General features: G+C 42.2%; 1 protein-coding gene across 1 annotated transcript in view; it reads left to right on the forward strand.

Moving 5' to 3' along the window:
• The first annotated feature begins 2,045 nt into the window (after positions 1–2,045).
• Positions 2,046–22,524, forward strand: part of LOC115177635 (piggyBac transposable element-derived protein 4) — a 45,576-nt gene continuing 25,097 nt past the window's right edge. Inside the window, exons 1-2 of the mRNA XM_029738566.1 lie at positions 2,046–2,854; positions 3,273–3,370. Coding sequence (XP_029594426.1) covers positions 2,635–2,854; positions 3,273–3,370 — 318 coding nt within the window. The 5' untranslated portion in view covers positions 2,046–2,634. The remainder of the gene's footprint in view (positions 2,855–3,272; positions 3,371–22,524) is intronic.

A 22,524-nucleotide genomic window follows, 5' to 3' on the forward strand; every position in this document is an offset into this window, starting at 1 on the left:
TGCTAATGTCGATAGGAGTTTTTCGCTGGATGTCCGTCCCGCTTACGGGACGAGACTTAATAATTCATCATTTCTGCCCTCCGAATTCATATTCATTATATAAATAGGCCTATTTAATTTAGTCTTGCTTGCCGTTCCAAATACAACTGAATATTTTTTTTCTGATAATTTTAAAAGGGACTGGGAGACAAGTCAGGATCGAGGCAAAGATGAACGGAGCAAAGTACAGAGAGATTCTTGATGAAAACCTGCTCCAGAGCGCTCAGAACCTCAGACTGGGACGAAGGTTCACCTTCCATCAGGACAATGACCCTAAGCACACAGCCAAGACAATGCATAAGTGGCTTTGGGACAAGTCTCGGAACGTCCTTGAGTGGGCCAGCCAGAGCTCGGACTTGAACCGGATCGAACATCTCTGGAGAGAGATCTGGTGCAGGTTTTCATCAAGGATCTCTCTGTACCTTGCTCCATTCATCTTTCCCTGGATCCTGACTAGTCTCCCAGTCCTTGCCACTGAAAAACATCCCAACAGCATGTTGCTGCCACCAACATGCTTCACCATAGGGATGATGCCAGGTTTCTTCCAGATGTGACGCTTGGCCTTCAGGCCAAAGAGTTTAATCTTGGTTCCATCAGACCAGAGAATCTTGTTTCTCATGGTCTGAAAGTCCTTTAGGTGCCTTTTGGCAAACTCCAAGCGGGCTTTCTTGTGTCTTTTACGGAGAAGTGGCTTCCGTCTGGCCACTCTACCATAAAGGCCTGATTGGTGGAGTGCTGCAGCGATGGTTGTCCTTCTGGAAGGTTCTCCCATTTCCACAGAGGAACTCTTGAGCTCTGTCAGAGTGACCATCGGGTTCTTGGTCACCTCCCTGACCAAGGCCCTTCTCCCCCTATTGTTCAGTTTAGCCGGGCGGCCAGCACTAGGAAGAGTCTTGGTGGTTCCAATCTTCTTCCATTTAAGAATGATGGAGGCCACTGTGTTTTTTGGGACCTTCAATGCTGCAGAAATGCTTTGGTACACTTCCCCAGATCTGTGCCGTGACACAATCCTGTCTCGAAAGGAATATATCACATCAAATATAGGCTACTTAAAGTTCAAGTTAGATCACACATTCCGCCGATTGTTGTTGAAAAACGTTTCTTAAACGGAACAAAACGGGGATAAACATACCTGAATATGTCCAATAGAAACTCTCGTCTGCAACTGACTAATGATTACACCCTAGGTCAGCTAGATGCAGGCAAGAGTGTGCAAGGTGGTATTGAATGTGTCACTGTCTGTCCATGTGTCACTGTCTGTCACCTCAAATGTTTCTCTCAACCTGTGTGCACCTACATTCTAAATTTTAATTCATAGGCTAAGTTGTAGCAACCTCATGATAGGTATAGGGGAAATGTTAGTATCATGTAGTAGCCAAAACCTATCGCTGTTACATTGAACAGGGTGAATGAAATATGAATGACAGTCATCTAATATGCTGTAATAGAAATAAGGCCATGTTCATGAAAAAAACAAATCGTCCTGCCTCATTTTAAATGGCACTGACCGCCACTGTTAGGGTGGTGGACCATTCTTGGTACACATGGGAAACTGTTGAGCTGGAAAACCCCAGCAACTTTGCAGTTCTTGACACAAACCGGTGCACCTGGCACCTATTACCATACCATGTTCAAAGCCTCTTAACTATTTTGTCTTCCCAATTCACCCTCCGAATGGCACACATACACAATCCATGTCTCATTTGTCTCAAGGCCTAAAATGCCTTATTTAACCTGTCTCCCCCCTTCATCTACACTGATTGAAGTGGATTTAACTAGTGATATCAATAAGGGATCATAGCTTCCAGCCCCAGCTAACACACCTGACTCCAATAATCACCTAATCATGATCTTCAGTTTAGAATGCAGTTTGATTAATCAGCTGTGTTTGCTAGGGATGGAGAAAAGGTGTGACATCAATCAGGCCCCCGAGGACTGGAGTTGCCCACCCCTGGTTTACAGGATGATTTGTATCTTAGCTTAAAGGGAATAGTACCGTCACATCTAGATAAAAACAAATGTAAAAACTGAACAGAGCAAATGTGTATTAAAACACAACCTATTCATATAAGTATTTATTCAGCATTACATATTCATATGAATCTTCTACGTCTGTGTACAGGACGGTATTCTTTGTAAAACGTAAGAGAAAATATATCAGCTTATTGTTAAATTATTATGACGTTATTTCCAATACAAAAAGTGTTGTAACTATTGTTTCCAAACTGCGGTACCACTCCAGTCAGCAGATGGCGATGTGCGTCTTTCATGTGTTGATTCTTGCGTGACGTATAATTTACTGGACGGGATGCTTCTTCAGGAACAACACGGCTACTCTTTAAAAAAAAAAAAAACGGCTACTCTTTCAATAGCCACGATAGCTTGCTAGCCAACATAAAACTGAAAGATTGACGCTTTAGACCATGTTAATGTACATTAGCTAATCTCAGTGTTGTTAACACATTTCAGTTGACGTGTCAACTGGTTAACTTTAACCTAATTTGCTTGTTCAATTTGCAAACTTGTTAAATATTTATACTGAGGTTTGCACTAGGCTAGTCGCTAATGCTAACTAGCTAGCTAACATCCCCGACCATGACCTCACTAAACTACTCGTCCCCTGCTAAAGAAGAAGAGGTCTGCTGTATGGAGGAAGAAGCTCTGGGACTGAACATTGTCGTGGAAGAAGAAGAGGATGTTATAGAGGAAACAGAGGAAGAACCTTTTAGAGAGGAAGAGGATGCTATCTCAATAAAGGTGAAGAAGGAAGACGTTTTGGGAGTGAAAGAGGAGACAGAATATCAGATTACCACCCGTGAGTACTGTCTTAAAAACAGGGCCACAAACTATGCAGTTGTTGAACTAATGTGGGGTTTTAAGGGGCATTCTACTGAAGTTCTACACTTGAATATGTTGTTCAGTACTGTAGGAATTGTTAAAGTTTCAATCGTTGGTACATATATTTTGGGGACTTTTAAGTTAGATTTATTGAATTCTCCATGTGGTCTACATTAAAGTTCACCTCATCTAATACAACAGGCTTTTAAAATTCAATATTGGAGCATAATTTATACTTATATCAAAGGGATGCAAAAGGCACCCATTTCGTGGAACTACCCTTTCACATTTGCATTTTAGGTCCTGTTTAGAGATATTAATGCCTCTTGTAAGACCCTATGATTGTAATAGACGGTCGTACGTTTACCATCTGTTTGATGTTCTCATTCACACAGGAGAGAGACATGACTATTGTGGATCTTCTGGTGAGCCTCGACAACATCCTGATGCTGACGAGGCAGAGAAGAGTCTCTCCAGATCAGAACACCAGATGGTACAGCTTGGTCTGGTCTAGCATACAGCTTGCTCTATCGGGGTCTGGGCTGGGTTTCTGTAAAGCACTTTGTCAACAGTGACATCAGCATCCATAATGATATGTGTCTGTGTCCCCTCTTTATGTTTTCCAGGACAACGTTAGCCCTTCCTCCCTCCCGGAGTCCCCGTGTTGTGCCTCTCCTGGTAGCACCTTACTGCTGGGTATGAAGAGGTTGTCTGTGCTGCTGGTGGACTGCAGGAAAACAACGGGGCTGAGTGTAACTGTGAGAGGAGGAGGAGGAGAAGAAAGGATCATTTTTGACACATCAAAGTAAGTGCTGTAGTTTAGTTTGAACAAATAAAATAGATCTGCCCACTGGTATCTGTTACCAGGACAACCAGCAGAGTTCTGTTAGTTGACATGAAGATAGACTGGTGGATATGGATGTTATGAATATCATAACACTGAAAAAGGTTTCTGCCAATGAAAAGAGAGAAACCAATAGACCATATAAAACCTTGATGAAAGTTAGCTTTAGAGAGAAAGTTTCAAGATGATCTGATGTAAGGTGCATGTTTTACAAAAACCTTTCCTGGGAATGTTATGGATGTTACATTGCCTGTCCCAGTCAACCCCCCTATCTTTACAAGACTCTAGAACAGGCAAACAAAACTCCTGACAGCAGTGGCGGACTGGCCGTCGGGAGCACCGGGACGTTTCCTGGTGGCCTGAGTGTTGTTTTGGCCTGCCATGAATGGTCAACTTGACCCGCGATAATATAGCAAACAGGAATGAGTTGATGGAGAATCCATGCATCAGGCGAGACTCTCACGCTCTCGTTGCAGTGTCCACGTGCCAAAAATGACATCAGGTCTCTCTATTTTTCCCAGCGCTGTATTAATGTAGCCTACTGATACACTAATGATAGTGAGTATGATAAGAGTATTTTCTTTGTAAAGGTGGAGAAGGAAGCAGCAGCAGCACTAGAGCTTCTGGTGCTCCTGCAGAACTGGAGATGGTGGTCAGTACAGAGTCAGACTCAGAGCAGGAACCTTCAGATGCACGTTTAAGTTTAGGTTATTTACAATGTTAATCTCATTCTGCAGAGCAACCAGATGTGCAGAGAGAGGTTCAGTGCCCAGTACACGGAAAATAGGAAGGGACAGCAAAAGCACTGAAAATCCATTTTTATTATTTTGCCCAAAACAGCAAATAAAGTAATTGAAGTCATCAGAATGTCGATTCTGCAGACAATTGCTGTTGAAGTGAGAAAGGCAGGGATGTTCTCAGTACAAATGGACACTACACAGGATTTAACATCCAACGACCAGTGTGCAGTAGTTCTGCGATATGTCACTGATGTTGTCCACAAGAGACTCATTGTGGTCATTGACTGAGTCATCGACTGGACAGTACTTTGTGGACCTTGAGAAACAGACCCTTGAGAAGATGGACAGAGAGTTGAAGTCGGAAACTTAAACGTAAAAAAAAAAAGCGAATATTGAATGATCCCCAATGATCCATCGCGTTTCCCAAAAAAACGTTTTCAACATACAGTTGAAGTCGGAAGTTTACATACACTTAGGTTGGAGTCATTAAAACTCGTTTGACAACCACTACACAAATTTCGTGTTAACAAACTATAGTTTTGGCAAGTCGGTTAGGACATCTACTGTGTGCATGACACAAGTCATTTTTCCAACAATTGTTTACAGTCAGATTATTTCACTTATAATTCACTGTATCACAATTCCAGTGTGTCAGAAGTTTACTTACACTAAGTTGACTCTGCCTTCAAACAGTTTGGAAATTTTCAGAAAATTATGTCATGGCTTTAGAAGCTTCTGATAGGCTAATTGACATAATTTGAGTCAATTGGAGGTGTACCTGTGGATGTATTTCAAGGCCTACTTTCAAACTCAGTGCCTCTTTGCTTGACATCATGGGAAAATTAAAATAAATCAGCCAAGACCTCAGAATACTTTTTCCAAACGCCTGAAGGAACCACGTTCATCTGTACAAGCAATAGTACGCAAGTATAAACACCATGGGACCACGCAGCCGCCATACCGCTCAGGAAGGAGACGCGTTCTGTCTCCTAGAGATGAACGTACTTTGGTGTGTGAAAAGTGCAAATCCCAGAACAACAGCAAAGGACCTTGTGAAGATGCTGGAGGAAACGGGTACAAAAGTATCTATAGCCACAGTAAAACAAGTCCTATATCGACATAACCTGAAAGGCCGCTCAGCAAGGAAGAAGCCACTGTTCCAAAACCGCCATAAAAAAAGCCAGACTACAGTTTGCAACTGCACATGGGGACAAAGATTGTACTTTTTGGAGAAATGTCCTCTGGTCTGATGAAACAAAAATAGAACTGTTTGGCCATAATGACCATCGTTATGTTTGGAGGAAAAAGGGGAACGCTTGCAAGCCGAAGAACACCATCCCAATCGTGAAGCATGGGGGTGGCAGCAACATGTTGTGGGGTTGCTTTGCTGCAGGAGGGACTGGTACACTTCACAAAATAGATGGCATCATGAGGCAGGAAAATTATGTGGATATATTGAAGATATATCTCAAGACATCAGTCAGGAAGTTAAAGCTTGGTCACAAATGGGTCTTCCAAATGGATAATGACCCCAAGCATACTTGCAAAATGGCTTAAGGACAACAAAGTCAAGGTACTGGAGTGGCCATTACACAGCCCTGACCTCAATCCTATAGAAAATTTGTGGGCAGAACTGAAAAAGCATGTGCGAGCAAGGAGGCCTACAAACCTGACTCAGTTACACCAGCTATGTCAGGAGCAATGGGCCAAAATTCACCCAACTTATTGTAGGAAGCTTGTGGAAGGCTACCCGAAACGTTTGACCCAAGTTAAACAATTTAAAGGCAATGCTACCAAATACTAATTGAGTGTAAGTAAACTTCTGACTCATTGGGAATGTGATGAAAGAAATAAAAGCTGAAATCATTCTCTCTTCTGACATTTCACATTCTTAAAATAAAGTGGTGATCCTAACTGACCTAAGACAGGGAATTCTTACTAGGATTAAATGTCAGAAATTGTGAAAAACTGAGTTTAAATGAATTTGGCTAAGGTGCATGTAAACTTCTGACTTCAGCTGTATATACAGAACCAAAATATAAACACAACATGCAACTATTTCAACCATTTACTGTTCATATAAGGAAATCACTCAATGTAAATAAATTCATTAGGCCCTAATGTATGTACTTCATATGACTGGGCAGGGGCGCAGCCATAGGTGGGCCTGGGAGGGCATAAGCCCACCAACTGGGGAGCCAGGCCCAGCCAATGAGAATTTGTTTTTCCCCACAAAAGGGCTTTATTACAGAGCTAAATACTCCTCAGGTTCATCATCTGTCTGGGTGGCTGGTCTCAGACAATGTGGAGGTCCTGGGCTGGCGTCGTTAATACGTGGTCTGCGGTTGTGAGTCCAGTTGGGTGTACTGCCAAATTCTCTAAAACGACATTGGAGACGGCATATGCTAGAGAAATTAACATTACATTCTCTTGCAACAGCTCCAGTGGATATTCCTGCAGTCAGCATGCCAATTGCACACTCCCTCAAAACTTGAGACATCTGTGGTGTTGTGTAACAAAACTGCACATTTTAGAGTGGCCTTTTATTCTCCCCAGCACAAGGTGCACCTGTGTGATGATCATGCTGTTTAATCAGCTTCTTGATAATCCATCCTCCAGGTGTGGCATATCTTGTAAAAGGAGAAATGTTCACTAACAGGGATGTAATTGAATTTGTGCACCAAATTTGAGAGAAAGAAGCTTTTGTGCGTAAGTGAAGAATTCGGTGATCTTTATATTTCAGCTAATGAAACATGGGTCCAACACTTTACATGTTGTATTTATAGTTTTTGTAACATCTTCCCAAATTGACAATGGGGAGATCTTACTGTGCTTTGTGTCTCTCTTCTTTACCTATTTTAGGTTTAATAAGGAAGTGTGTAGGTCGCGTTCTGTACCATACAGCTAGTTTTATCATGTAGAGGTTTCATTCAGGTCTCTCTTTACATAAACACTGTCTTTGGCAGGAGAAAAAACAAACCCGGAGGAACCAGGGACATCCAAACCAGCAAGACAACACCTCTGCTCCCAGATTGGAAGGAGTTTTACCAAGTTAGGAAGTCTGAAAAGACATGAGAGGAAACACACAGCAGAGAAGCTATACCATTGTGCCCAGTGTGGAAAGAGTTTTAACCACTTAGGAAACATGAAATCTCACGAGCGAATACACACTGGGGAGAAGCCATACCTTTGCGCCCAGTGTGGAAAGAGTTTTAGCCGCTTAGGACAACTGAAATGTCATGAGCGAATACACACAGGGGAGAAGCCATACCATTGCGCCTGGTGTGGAAAGAGTTTTAAGGAGTCAGGAATGCTGACAACTCATGAGCAAATACACACAGGGGAGAAGCCTTTCAAATGCTCAGACTGTGGGAAGACATATTACTCATCACAGTCACTTAAAAGTCATGTAAGAAACCATGAATAATTATTCTAATTGTAGAAAGTATACTCAAAAATATGTGTATGTTTTCATTAGAAAATATGAATTGAATATGGAGTATGTCAGTTTGAATATAAAGTAGATCAGATTCCATGTGTTTAAATGGTCCTTTTTTAAACTCTGACTGTGTGTGTGTTTATCTGCATGTGTCATTCCTCCAGCACTACAGATAATCAAGTGATATTTGGATGTGATGCATTTGCTCCATTGTTTACATTTGCATTGTTGGCCCACTGATGATTTTAATTTCAAAAAAATTGTTCACAGACTGTAATGGAAAATGTTAATTGTATGTGTCCACATAACTGAGTATGTGACTAACCTTGTGAAACTGTCATATTATAATCTCCTGTTCCTGGGAGTATTATCCTGTGTTGCAAACCAATTTGCACCTGCGTCCTTGTACAAATAAAGTCCCTCCCAGGAATAGGAAACAAAGATATGTGCTCATCACCCAATGCTTTGGTATTCAGATAGTGTAGACAATGTAATTGTTATTCTCTCTGAGCTCAGAAATAAAGAATCTTGGTTTGACTTGGACTCCAGCAGATCCTTATTTTATAATATCCACCACAACTCACCCACGGATTGCTGTTTATCGTTGTCTCAATGAAGAGTTCCTCGTTCCACTTTCCTGGGGGCATTTACAAACCTCCCCCTGGTTAAATAAACGTTGTTTCCACATCATTTCAACAAAATAAATCCATGTGATGTTAGATCAATGTAGAACACTGATTGGATTTGTAAAAAGCCATCAACATCGGGTATTTTTTATACATTTTTCACTGAACTTGCAAACTACATCCAATGTATTTCATGTTGAATTGACTTTAGTTGACATGTAAATGGAAACTAGATGTTCAACTGACGTCTGTGACCAGTGGGCTGGTTTGAATAAGCGGCAGGTGTTGGATCAATATCCACCTGCTGTTAAATTCACATGTGCCGAATGAAAAATACAAGTTAAATTGGTTTCCATCACATTTTCAACTCTACTGATCTTTTTTTTTTTTAAACGTTGAGTTATATAGTGTCGTGGAAAATTGTCTTAACCTCTCTGGCGCATGTGGGACGAACTCGTCCCACCTACGTAACAGCCACTGAAATCCAGTGGCGCGATTTTTGAATCGTTAGAAATACTATTACTTCAATTTCTCAAACATATGACTATTTTACAGCTATTTAAAGACAAGAATCTCGTTAATCTAACCCCACTGTCCGATTTCAAAAAGGCTTTACAACGAAAGCAAAACATTAGATTATGTCAGCAGAGTGCCCAGCCAGAAATAATCAGACACCCATTTTTCAAGCTAGCATATCATGTCACATAAACCCAAACCACAGCTAAATGCAGCACTAACCTTTTATGATCTTCATCAGATGACACACCTAGGACATTGTGTTATACAATACATGCATGTCTGTTCAATCAAGTTCATATATCAAAAAACAGCTTTTTACATTAGCATGTGACGTTCAGAAAAAGCATAACCCCCGCAAACTTCCGGGGAATTTACTAACAGTTTGCTAAATTACTCACGATAAACGTTCACAAAAAGCATAACAATTATTTTAAGAATTATAGATACATTACTCCTCTATGCACTCGATATGTCCGATTTTAAAATAGCTTTTCGGATGAAGCACATTTTGCAATAATCTAAGTACATAGTCTGGCATCACAGGGCTAGCTATTTAGATACCCACCCAGGTCAGCCTCCACCAAAATCACATTTCCTATAAGAAAAATGTTCTTACCTTGCTTGTTCTTCGTCAGAATACACTGCCAGGACTTCTACTTCAATAACAAATGTTGGTTTGGTCCCAAATAATCCATCGTTATATCCAAACAGCGACGTTTTGTTCGTGAGTTCTAGACACTATCAGAATGCTTCATCACGGTGTCGCGCATGGCGCATTGGCGTGACAAAAATATCTAAATATTCCATTACCGTACTTCGAAGCATGTCAACCGCTGTTTAAAACCAATTTTTATGCCATTTATCTCGTAGATAAGTGATAATATTCCGACCGGGAATATGCATTGAGCCTAAACAGCCGAATTAAATTTCTCCTCAGGAGCGAATCGTGCACGCGCCTCATTCAAAGGTCCTCTGAGCCGCCACTTACCAAAGGCGATAATGTGTTTCAGCCTGAGGCTCCCTCGTCAACCTTCAGGTATTTCCCGGGTTCTGAGAGCCTATCGGAGCCCTGGGAATTGTCACGTTACAGCTAAGATCCTTACTTTTCAATAAACAGATGCAAGACGCACGACTCCTTGTCAGACAGGGTACTTCCTGCTTGAAACCTTGTCAGGTTTTTGCCTGCCATAGGAGTTCTGTTATACTCACAGACACCATTCAAACAGTTTTAGAAAATTCAGAGTGTTTTCTATCCAAACCTGAACAATAATATGCATATTCTAGCTTCTGAGTTGGTGTAGGAGGCAGTTAAAAATGGGCACATATTTTTTCCAAAATTCTCAATACTGCCCCCTATCCCAAACAGGTTTTAAGAACGTAATACTCTTACAAGAACTTGTGAATTCAATATAGACTTTAATACAGAGTAGCAAAGCCAAGCCCTTCCATGGAAGGACCCTACCACACACGCAACAGAGCCAAGCCCTTCCATGGAAAATACTAAATTCTCATATTACAGAGTCCTATCTTTATAGGATTCTGTCTTTGCATAACGTATAGAGTCCCCTCCCTCTATATGAAAATAGCTTCCCTTGACCGTTCTTTACCATTATCTCTCCATATCAGTTGTTGCTTGTTAACGCCCACATCTGACAGCTGTATAGGTTATAATGCTAGCAGGGCCTCCTCATGTGGTACAAAAATAATGCATGCACTGCATGCTCATGTGTGGTCCTCTTGCCGCCATCCTTTTCTCTGTGCCCCTTTGTCTGACTATCTTGAATGTATCTGGGGCCCTTTCTGCATAACTCAAGTACAGTTGTCAGGTCGCTATGCCTCCCACCGTGGCCTGTTGCTCTATTAGAACCAGATGTCATCTTCTCCTCCTATAGCCAATGTATTTATGTTCTTTCTCCTTCAGCACAGCTGCTTATCTCCCACATAAATCCCTCCTCTGGGACTAATTAGTCCCACACCAAAACAATACCTAAATAAAAGCAACAAGGATGGAGGCAAAATGATAACAATACACGCACAGAATAATGAACATTGAACGAAATGTGAAATAAAGCATAGACATATACTGGACCAAACATCTCCAATCCATATACAATGGAAAGAAATAAAAGATCTAATCTGTACAAATACAAAGTAAAATCAAACTGAAAATACAATGTAAAAGCATTAGCATGTAATACATAGCCTTCCCTGAGGTTATCTCAGTTATTTAAAACATAAAGAAAATAAGAAAACCCTTATAAAGTCATTCTAAATTCGACACTTAAACAAGATCCTTCCTTACAGACACCTCTGTAACAACAGTGAAATCACAAATGAAAACACCTGCTAAAGGACTAAGGACATGGTCCATGGACACTTGTAACTGGAATTTCCCCATTTTACCCACAAGTTGAAGTATACAAAATTCAGAAGTTCTAACTTAATTTATCCCTTGTCAAAGGTAGAAAGGAAATAGACAATACACTCCATAGTAAATGATTACCAGGTTATACATATTGCATCAGTCCAGTTTTCAATCAAACACATAATAATCAGGAGCTTTACTAAAACAGGAAACCCTTGAACACCATAATCATTGCAATCATGTCCTCCTCCTGGAGTAACCCCATTTACTTAAAACCTGTTACGCTAGGGGGCAGTATTTACACATCCGGATAAAAAACGGACCTGATTTAATCTGGTTATTACTACTGCCCAGAAACTAGAATATGCATATAATTATTGGCTTTGGATAGAAAACACCCTAAAGTTTCTAAAACTGTTTGAATGGTGTCTGTGAGTATAACAGAACTCATATGGCAGGCAAAAACCTGAGAAGATTCCTTACAGGAAGTGGCCTGTCTGACAAGTTCTTGTTCTTCTTGACTCTCTTTATTGAAAACTGAGGATCTTCGCTGTAACGTGACACTTCCTACGGCTCCCATAGGCTCTCAGAAGGCGGGAAAAAGCTGAATGATGTAATTCCAGCCACTGGCTGAAAACATTAGCGCCTTTGGTAAGTGGTCTATCAGAGGACAATGAGACTGAGGCGCGTGCACGAGGCGACCCCATGTTTTTATTTTCTCTCTCTTTGAACGTAAACACGCTTTCCCGGTCGGAATATTATCGCTTTTTTTACGAGAAAAATGGCATAAAAATTGATTTTAAACAGCGGTTGACATGCTTCGAAGTACGGTAATGGAATATTTAGATTTTTTTGTGCACGTCACCGTGCACAAAAAAACGCCGTGCACGTCACCCTTCTTTACCATTCGGATAGTGTCTTGAACGCACGAACAAAACAGAGGATATTTGAACATAACTATGGATTATTTTGAACCAAACCAACATTTGTTATTGAAGTAGAAGTCCTGGGAGTGCATTCTGACGAAGAACAACAAAGGTAATCCAATTTTTCTTATAGTAAATCTGACTTTGGTGAGGGCTAAACTTGGTGGGTGTCTAAATAGCTAGCCCGTGATGGCTGGGCTATCTACTCAGAATATTGCAAAATGTGCTTTCACCGAAAAGCTATTTTAAAATCGGACATAGCGATTGCATAAAGGAGTTCTGTATCTATAATTCTTAAAATAATTGTTGTGTTTTTTGTGAACGTTTATTTAGTAAATTCACCGGAAGTTTGCGGTGGGTATGCTAGTTCTGAACGTCACATGCTAATGTGAAAAGCTGGTTTTTGATATAAATATGAACTTGATTGAACAAAACATGCATGTATTGTATAACATAATGTCCTAGAATTGTCATCTGATGAAGATCATCAAAGGTTAGTGCTGCATTTAGCTGTGGTTTGGGTTTATGTGACATTATATGCTAGCTTGAAAAATGGGTGTCTGATTATTTCTGGCTGGGTACTCTGCTGACATAATCTAATGTTTTCCTTTCGTTGTAAAGCCTTTTTGAAATCGGACAGTGTGGTTAGATTAACGAGAGTCTTGTCTTTAAAATGGTGTAAAATAGTCATATGTTTGAGAAATTGAAGTAATAGCATTACAAAGGTATTTGAATAACGCGCCACGGGATTCAACTGGCTGTTGAGTAGGTGGGACATCCTAGAGAGGTTAAAGCTAAATCCAACCAGTCCCAACCATGGGTTCATTGTCCTTAACCTCTTGTCACAATCCCTTCAGTTTGGTCATAGCTACAGGAAAAGTTCCATCTAGTACATTGTTATTATTAGGTGTTATCCAAAGAAATATTGATTCAAAACCTGATTTAACCTCATCTCTTGCTTTGTATTCATCAGGAACTCCTCTCACCTGTCCAATCGCATCTAGATATACTTTGGGATCTGATTCATAGGCTTCCCTTACTCTATGCTTTACAGACTCATCCTGCTGTGATTTAATGATAGACACCTGTTGTGTTGCTCTAATCAAGGCACAGTCCAGCCTTCTGGTAAAACATTCAAGAGTTTGTTCTGCCCACACATCCCGAAACTGTCAGCTATACTTCTGTCCTGATTCTTTAATATTGCAAGAGATAGTGTTACTTGAGTTATGTTACCACATGTACCACATGTACCTTTGTGATTCACAATCATTCCTTTATCAAATTTACAAACTCCTGCAGTTTAACACCCAAATAATTTAACAATTAACTGTAGTGTTTCTCACATTATCCCATTATCCCCATATCTGTAGAAACATTCATATCTACTTTTTACCATAGTAAACCTATCATTATGAGGACCATTTCATTCAGTTCTCATGTCATATGTTGTACATTCATGTTCTCCCAACATATTTTGGTTTAATTCACTTCTACCTTTAGTGCTACCTAATGCCAAGCTGCATTATATGGTACACAAAGGTATGTAGTATTGACTCTGAATACATTGAACATTGAACATTTAACACATTCTTCATCAGATGCAAGTTCAGGTACTATTAAAATATCAGACAAATGTGATTTGCTAGACAAAATGCAATTGTCCATCCTACGTTTAGCTGTTGTGTACTAATCTCTAGTGGGAGGTGATTTTACAATTTCTTCTAGGTTTGTCGCTGTTGCTGTCAAGGCCATTCTACCGTTCTTCATCTGTCCTGGTTTACTGTCTGTTAGGAAGACCATGTGAGGACAGAAAGTCTCCTTTCCATTCTCCTGTCGTTGTTTCTCCGTCCCCTTGAACAACACCTCTATCAGGGGTATCTGCCAGAGTAGGTATGTCATCAGGAGCAACAGGCATGTCACTCCTCCCCATCCCTGGACTCTCTGGATATTCAGGAGAGAGTGTCTGTTTGCTGTTGGAAGTTGCTCCTCGATCCACCTCCTCTTCGACTCCTGCCTGTCTCCTGTCTGTCTCCTGTCTGTCTCCTGCCTGTCTCCTGCCTGGCTCCTGCATGGTTCCTGCCTGGCTCCTGCCTGGCTCCTGCCTGGCTCCTGCCTGGCTCCTGCCTGGCTCCTGCCTGGCTCCTGCCTGGCTCCTTGATTTCCTCTGCTCCTTCATGGCCTGGTGGTTGTCTCCTCCTTTCCGACGGGACTTTGGTTCAGTGGTTTAGATGGTACCAGGTGTTGCTTCCTTTCACCTGGACAGCAGTTAACATTGTTCAAGCCACCTTGTAGGGACCCTCCCTCCTTGGCTCATTCCTTTCTTCCGGAACACTCGGACCTGGTCTCTTGGATCACCAGACGTGGAACCTCTGGTCCTGGTTCAGGTTTCTGCCTTCTTTCTGTGAGGCATTCAAACTTAGAGACTTATGGCCTCTGTTTTATGATTACACCATACATCCACTTATTTCCATCACTCATCATACACCAACTAACATTCCAGCTGAAGCTGGCGACCCCTCTCCTTCTGGTTCCTAAGCATAAGACTTGTAAAGTGAAAAACAAAAACACAACAGTATTGACAATGTGATATGTTATGCACAAATATATTCATGAAAACCGAAATCTGAGACCATGACAATTCCCACTCTCTCTTCACCTGACTCTATGCCTCCAAGATACTTTTCTGCTGGAATCCACAGAAATAAAAGCACTAAAAAGCTTCCTCATGCTTCCACCCAGTCTTCCCCTTTCGGCCCCAGGTTCTGAGAGGTGTTCCCAAATCATGTCATTTTCACTTTGTTTCCCATCTGCTCCATTTCACCCGATAGGCATATCCCTAATAAACATGATATCTTATCTTCTTAATTCAACACTGTATATGCTTTCACATTAATGCCTTCAACATGTTGTTTAGAGCACAATTACCCTAACATCTGTCCTTTTTCATATGATGCATTAACCAACAACATAAGTAGCTCCCAAACCCAACAACTGTATGTCTACAGTGGAATCTAGTCTCTCTCTCTCCGCGTCCTCTGTCATGGTCCTTTCAAGCTCACCCATTATTCAGCTGGACCTTACTTCTTGTGAGAATTATACGCCCACCGAAGAGAGACATGATGATCTTTACCACTGCAGGTGCTATAAGAAGTATACCCCCAGCCTGGTGTATCTTGATGTACACTCAATCTCTAGAAGTCAGCCCATGCCCTTGGATATTTCTGGCTTCTTATGTGCTGCTTTTCTCCTGAGGACATACACACTAACACATGGGTTATTTCCTGACAACAGACTTTCTTCTTATGTCAAGATCACTACTTTGTAATATTTAAATAACAGCCCTATGTAAACATTCTGTCTCAAATACCTGGCCTCCTACCACAGATATACTTATACATAATGATAGCCAAATTATGGTCCCTACAGCAATTGCTGTAAGAATAACATGTAATCAGTCAAGTGTCTTCCAGTTGGAAGAATATCCAACCTCTTAAAACTCCAAGTCATAACTCTCCTAAACTTTTACCATAGTGTTCAAAAATTTCACCACTATCACTTTTACTCTTACCTTAATCTAGGTATGTGTAATGTTCAATTTACTCAGAATTGTCCCTATGTTGTGCATTCCTATATTTTACACAGCCAGCTGTCCTTTCTCTTCTGTGAGTTCTCTCTTCTATTAATATACATAGTCTCTAGAAATAACACCCCTCTACTACCATAACCTTCATTTATGAGCCCCCTCAGATCCCCAATGCAGTCACAGTTCTTCTAACCCATAACACATCATTTACTACTAATTTCCTTCCACAGTTTGATACATACTTAAACATTCTCAAATCAATTTTAGTCAATTTATATCATTCCCTCCTCAGGAACAATAAACACACTTATGTTCCTTAAAACAAAAAATAAATTGACCAGACAAGAAAAGGGAAAAATAAACTAAACCTGGGGAAAACGTCCATCTGTTACGTTCCATGACCACTACTCATAATGTAACTAAACCTGGGGAAAACGTCCATCCGTTACGTTCTATGCCCACTACTCATAATGTAACTAAACCTGGGGAAAACGTCCATCCGTTACGTTCTATGACCACTACTCATAATGTAACTAAACCTGGGGAAAACGTCCATCCGTTACGTTCTATGCCCACTACTCATAATGTAACTAAACCTGGGGAAAACGTCCATCCGTTACGTTCTATGACCACTACTCATAATGTAACTAAACCACTACTCATAATGTAACTAAACCACTACTCATAATGTAACTAAACCTGGGGGAAACGTCCATCCGTTACCTTCTATGCCCACTACTCATAATGTAACTAAACCACTACTCATAATGTAACTAAACCACTACTCATAATGTAACTAAACCTGGGGAAAACGTCCATCCGTTACGTTCTATTACCACTACTGTAACGATTGGCGTCGGGTGATGAAGAAGCGGACCAAAACGCAGCTGGGAGCGAACACATGTTTATTCTTACACTGAATAAAACACGTACACAAAACCAAGAAAATGCCTGATCTTTAACTGCTCAACAAAAAAAGACAACAACCCACAAACATCGTGGGGGGAAAAGGAACTTAAATATGATTCCCCAATCAGAGGCAACTAGCGACAGCTGTCTCTGATTGGGAATCGACAGAACCCAACATAGAAATACGCCCCAAAGCAAGGCTATACCCAAAACATAGAAAATAAACTATAGAAATGCCACACCCTGACCAAAATAGAAGAGTTCACCTGGTCAGGGCGTGACAGTACCCCCCCTCCAACGGTGCGTACTCCCGGCGCACCAACCTAAAGTCTATTAGGGGGGGAACCCGGGTGGGCGCCTCACCCTCGGTGGAGGCTCTGGCCCCGGGCGTATTTCTCCCCCTGCCTCCACCCTAGCCCTACCCCTCTGGCCCGGACTGGACCACGGTGGAGCGGCATGCTCAGGCTCCGGAGCGGAGCCGCCGACCGGAACAGGACTGGTCACCGGTGGACCGGACACAGGCCGTGCCGGACTGTGGACACACGCCGTGGGCCTGGTGCGGGGAACAGGGACGGGCCGGACAGGACCGGGGACACGCACCACCAACCTGGTGCGGGGAGCAGGGACGGGCCGGACTGGCCTGGGGACACGCACCACCAACCTGGTGCGGGGAGCAGGGACGGGCCGGACTGGCCTGGGGACACGCACCACCGGCTTGGTGCGGGGAGTGGGAATGGGCCGGACAGGACTGTGGACACGCACCACTAACCTGGTGCGGGGAGCAGGAATGGGCCGGACAGGACTGGGGACACGCACCACTAACCTGGTGCGGGGAGCAGGGACGGGCCGGGCTGGACTGGGGACACGCACCACTGGCTTGGTGCGGGGAGCAGGGACGGGCCGGACTGGACTGGGGACACGCACCACTGGCTTGGTGCGGGGAGCAGGAATGGGCCGGACAGGACTGGGGACACGCACCACTGGCTTGGTGCGGGGAGCAGGGACGGGCCGGACTGGACTGGGGACACGCACCACTGGCTTGGTGCGGGGAGCAGGGATGGGCCGGTCAGGACTGTGGACACGCACCACTAACCTGGTGCGGGGAGCAGGGACGGGCCGGACTGGACTGGGGACGTCTGGCAGCTCGGGACAGTCTGGGCAGTCTGGCCCCTCCGACAGTTCAGCGCAGTCTGGCCCCTCCGGCAGTTCAGCGCAGTCTGGCCACTCCGGCAGTTCAGCGCAGTCTGGCCACTCCGGCAGTTCAGCGCAGTCTGGCCACTCCGGCAGTTCAGCGCAGTCTGGCCACTCCGGCAGTTCAGCGCAGTCTGGCCACTCCAGCGACTGTTGACTGGCGGGCAGCTCCGACGACTGTTGACTGGCGGGCAGCTCCGACGACTGTTGACTGGCGGGCAGCTCCGACGACTGTTGACTGGCGGCAGCTCCGACGACTGTTGACTGGCGGGCAGCTCCGACGATTGTTGACTGGCGGGCAGCTCCGACGACTGTTGACTGGCGGGCAGCTCCGACGACTGTTGACTGGCGAGGCTGGGTTCACGCACTTGAAGCCTGGTGCGTGGTGCTGGTACCGGATATATAGGACCATGGAGGCTTACTGGCGGTCTCGAGCTTAACCCTGGCATCGCCCTTTCTGGCTGAATGCCTACTACCCCCTGGTAACTGCGGGGCGCTGGTATAGCGCGTACTGGCCTAAAAACACTTGGCCTCGCCATAACACCCATTACCCCGAAGCATAAGCCCTGTCCATTAACTGGCCTCCGAGAAACAGTCCGGGGATTTGGCCTGGGGCTCCAAACTTGCCCCGCAAAACTCCCCTTGTGCCCCCCCCAAAAAAATTATTGGGGAGGCCTCTCGAGTTTCCTCAACTCCTCGTTCCTCTGCTGCTTGGTCCTGGTTTGGTGGGTTGTTCTGTAACGATCGTCGTGCAGGAAGGAAGAAGTGGACCAAGGCGCAGCTGGGAGCGAACACATGTTATTTATTACAGACTGAAATTACACGGTCAAAACAGAGAATAAACGTATCGTTACTGCTCCAACAAAAAGAGACAACAACCCACAAACATCGTGGGGGGAAAAGGAACTTAAATATGATTCCCCAATCAGAGGCAACTAGCGACAGCTGTCTCTGATTGGGAATCGACAGAACCCAACATAGAAATACGCCCCAAAGCAAGGCTATACCCAAAACATAGAAAATAAACTATAGAAATGCCACACCCTGACCAAAATAGAAGAGTTCACCTGGTCAGGGCGTGACAACTACTCATAATGTAACTAAACCTGGGGAAAACGTCCATCCGTTACGTTCTATTACCACTACTCATAATGTAACTAAACCTGGGGAAGACGTTCATCCGTTACGTTCTATGACCACTACTCATAATGTAACTAAACCACTACTCATAATGTAACTAAACCACTACTCATAATGTAACTAAACCTGGGGAAAACGTCCATCCATTACGTTCTATGCCCACTACTCATAATGTAACTAAACCTGGGGAAAATGTCCATCTGTTACGTTCTATGACCACTACTCATAATGTAACTAAACCACTACTCATAATGTAACTAAACCACTACTCATAATGTAACTAAACCTGGGGAAAACGTCCATCCGTTACGTTCTATGACCACTACTCATAATGTAACTAAACCTGGGGAAAACGTCCATCTGTTACGTTCTATGCCCACTACTCATAATGTAACTAAACCGGGGGAAAACGTCCATCTGTTACGTTCTATGACCACTACTCATAATGTAACTAAACCACTACTCATAATGTAACTAAACCTGGGGAAAACGTCCATCCGTTACGTTCTATGACCACTACTCATAATGTAACTAAACCACTACTCATAATGTAACTAAACCTGGGGAAAACGTCCATCCGTTACGTTCTATGCCCATGTTATGTTGGTCTCCTTCTTCATCCTTGTGTGTATCGCAAAACAGACCATAAACCTTTTATGCAATCAATTATATCAATAAAATTTAACATTACATTTCTAATGACATAATAAAACAAAAGAAACAAAAACCTTTAATCTAATCTTCCGTAAGTTCTCTCAACCTCCCTGTCTCAGAATTTAGTTTCCAGAGCTTCCCTAGGCCTAGTAAATTTAAACAGTTCTATGTCCAAATCATAACTAAAACGTTTTATAAATTGTCCAACCCAAATCAGAATTCAGTCCTTAGTGCTTCATTCCCTTAAAAATGTACATTTATACTAAACTTGTAATACCAGTACTATCTATTCATATTACAGCCCCCATTTGCCTCTGTTTTTCTGTCACGAGAGGCCTGGTAATGAAAGGTCAGTAACCTATTCCCCTTTAGTCTTCCTTCACATATCATTCCAGTCTATTTCAGATACAGTTCACAGGTCATCAGACACAGTTGTCCCTCACTCTTCAGCCGGTTAGGGAGGTTTTGAGCTTCACACACACTTGTGGTAAAAATATCTCTCCCATGTATTAAAGCATTCTGACATCACCTTCCATGATAACTCCCTTATTCTACTGGTGATCTCTGACAAGTTACAGATAATTTAACAACATAACCCCTCGCAAACTTCAATATCCCAATGTTGCAAATTTTGTATTGAAATAAAAACACAAAATGAAATCATCTTTTCTTATATCATAATCCATTTGGAGTAACTGTCATCCCTTGTTAACAGATATTTCCTTTCTATATGCAGACTGAACAAAGCACATGTGTATATTTACCCAAAGACAATAACCCCGTGGAACTGATCATTTTCCCTCTGAACACATGATTCAACAACAACATGTTAAATCAAAAAATACAATTATTTGAGTAACTAGTCAATTTAAGATTACAACTCTTCATCATTTTCATATGGAAATAATAGAATTTCAAAGTAATTGTACACTCTGAATAGAGACTGGTGTTTCTTAGTCATTTTATATTTAAATCCCACCTGTTCCAATAATTTCTAGTGAAGTTGATCAGTCTTCACGGGAAATTCTTAGGATTCAGGGCATTTGACACCATTAAATGTTTCCTCTCCCTTCTCTGTCCCTGTCCTTCAGAACCCATTTGGATACATTTCAAAACATTTCCATCTTCCTGTATACCCAGTTTAAAACTGAATTGAAAAAGGTCCATACAAATTAAATCCCAGAGGTCCTTTCCAGTAATCTTATCATTTTAACCTGTGTCGTTAGTTCAGTATAATACAAAACCATTGGTTAACCACTGTAGAACCTTCAAAAAGTTGATGTTGTCTTATCATCTTGTTAGTCAATACGTCACATGGTTCTCAAAACCCCAAATATTTTGTAATGAACAGAGTTGAACCTAACTTTCTGAAACATTACTTCCTACTAATAGTAAAAGTTTAATTTAAATTTGGCAATCCCAATGCTGGCGTTTAACTCAATTATTTCTTCAACTCGACAAACATTTCCTCACACTCTTGATTCCATTCTATAAGTGTTTTAACAGTTTCAGAGAATGTCGGCATAAAATGTCTAACAAAATTGAAAACCCCTTATGTTTTCCTGAGCATGCGCGGAGAGTTTAGCCATGCCTCAGAACGCATAGTTTCTACCCGATCCCGGGTTAAGTCTTCCCTTCAGAAATTGAAAACCTCAAATATACTACATTCTGCTTTGCCTGTTCCTCCAACTAATTTACTACGGTGGTGATCTCTCATATAAGTTTATTTTCCGTTGTTTGACGCTAATAACAAATCATCCTCGTATTTTATCACCACAGAAACTATTGTTTCAATGCTAAATGATACCAAGTGGGACTATTTGTAAATCCCATCGGTGCTCTGATAACAGTTAGGTAAAACGTGATCTAATACGTCTTCCATCACATAGAAACCGTAATCTCTATGAATCACTCATTGATCGAACAGAGATCATACACCGCTTTGTGAAAGTTCCATTCTTACTAACCTCAAAACGATTAGTTGTTGCTCTATTGAAAAGGATGCAAACTCTCGTATAGCTGCATTTCCTGCTACTGCATCAGGCTCCAGTGTCTCCCTACACACATTCTTCCCACATTCTTCCCATAGTCCCATATCTAAAACAGGGAGCTATTACCTTACGTTTTGAAATTTTATGGCTTTTATGGCTCTACTCTCCCCTCGCACGTCTGCGAGGCGAGCAGAGTCATATCTGGCCCCCATCGTAATGTATTTTCTGATGATAGAATGCTGATTTCAAAACACTGGTAAATTGAGCTTCTTATTCTGGTTTTATTTGATTCTATTTATCCAGTTTACCGGGTAATGTTGCCCGACATTATCCAGTTTGCTCTTTCACATTCAAACCGAATTGGTGGAATTATTGTGCGCTTCTCTCAGCGACTTCATGGCTTTACTAAATTCCATTACTTTAACTTTATTACATCCTATTTATCACACTTTCCCGTCTAATTCAGCTGTTGTTTATATATACACTTTCTTATCTCTTTATATTTATTCACTTATAATATTCTATCCTACTTAATGTCTTATTGTTTATATTCCTAATTTATCCTACCTATTCTCTATACTTGTAGAGTCTCTCCAGACCCACTCTCTCTCCTAGATGGTGTAACTTCTTAGGGGTCCTGCAGCTACAGTGTTACCCCCGTTTTCCTCCTACCGTCCTTCACGGTGCTGTAATATCTCTAGTATATACTACAGACTATAC

Source organism: Salmo trutta, chromosome 38 (assembly GCF_901001165.1).
Source record: "Salmo trutta chromosome 38, fSalTru1.1, whole genome shotgun sequence".
Classification (NCBI taxonomy): Eukaryota; Metazoa; Chordata; class Actinopteri; order Salmoniformes; family Salmonidae; genus Salmo; species Salmo trutta.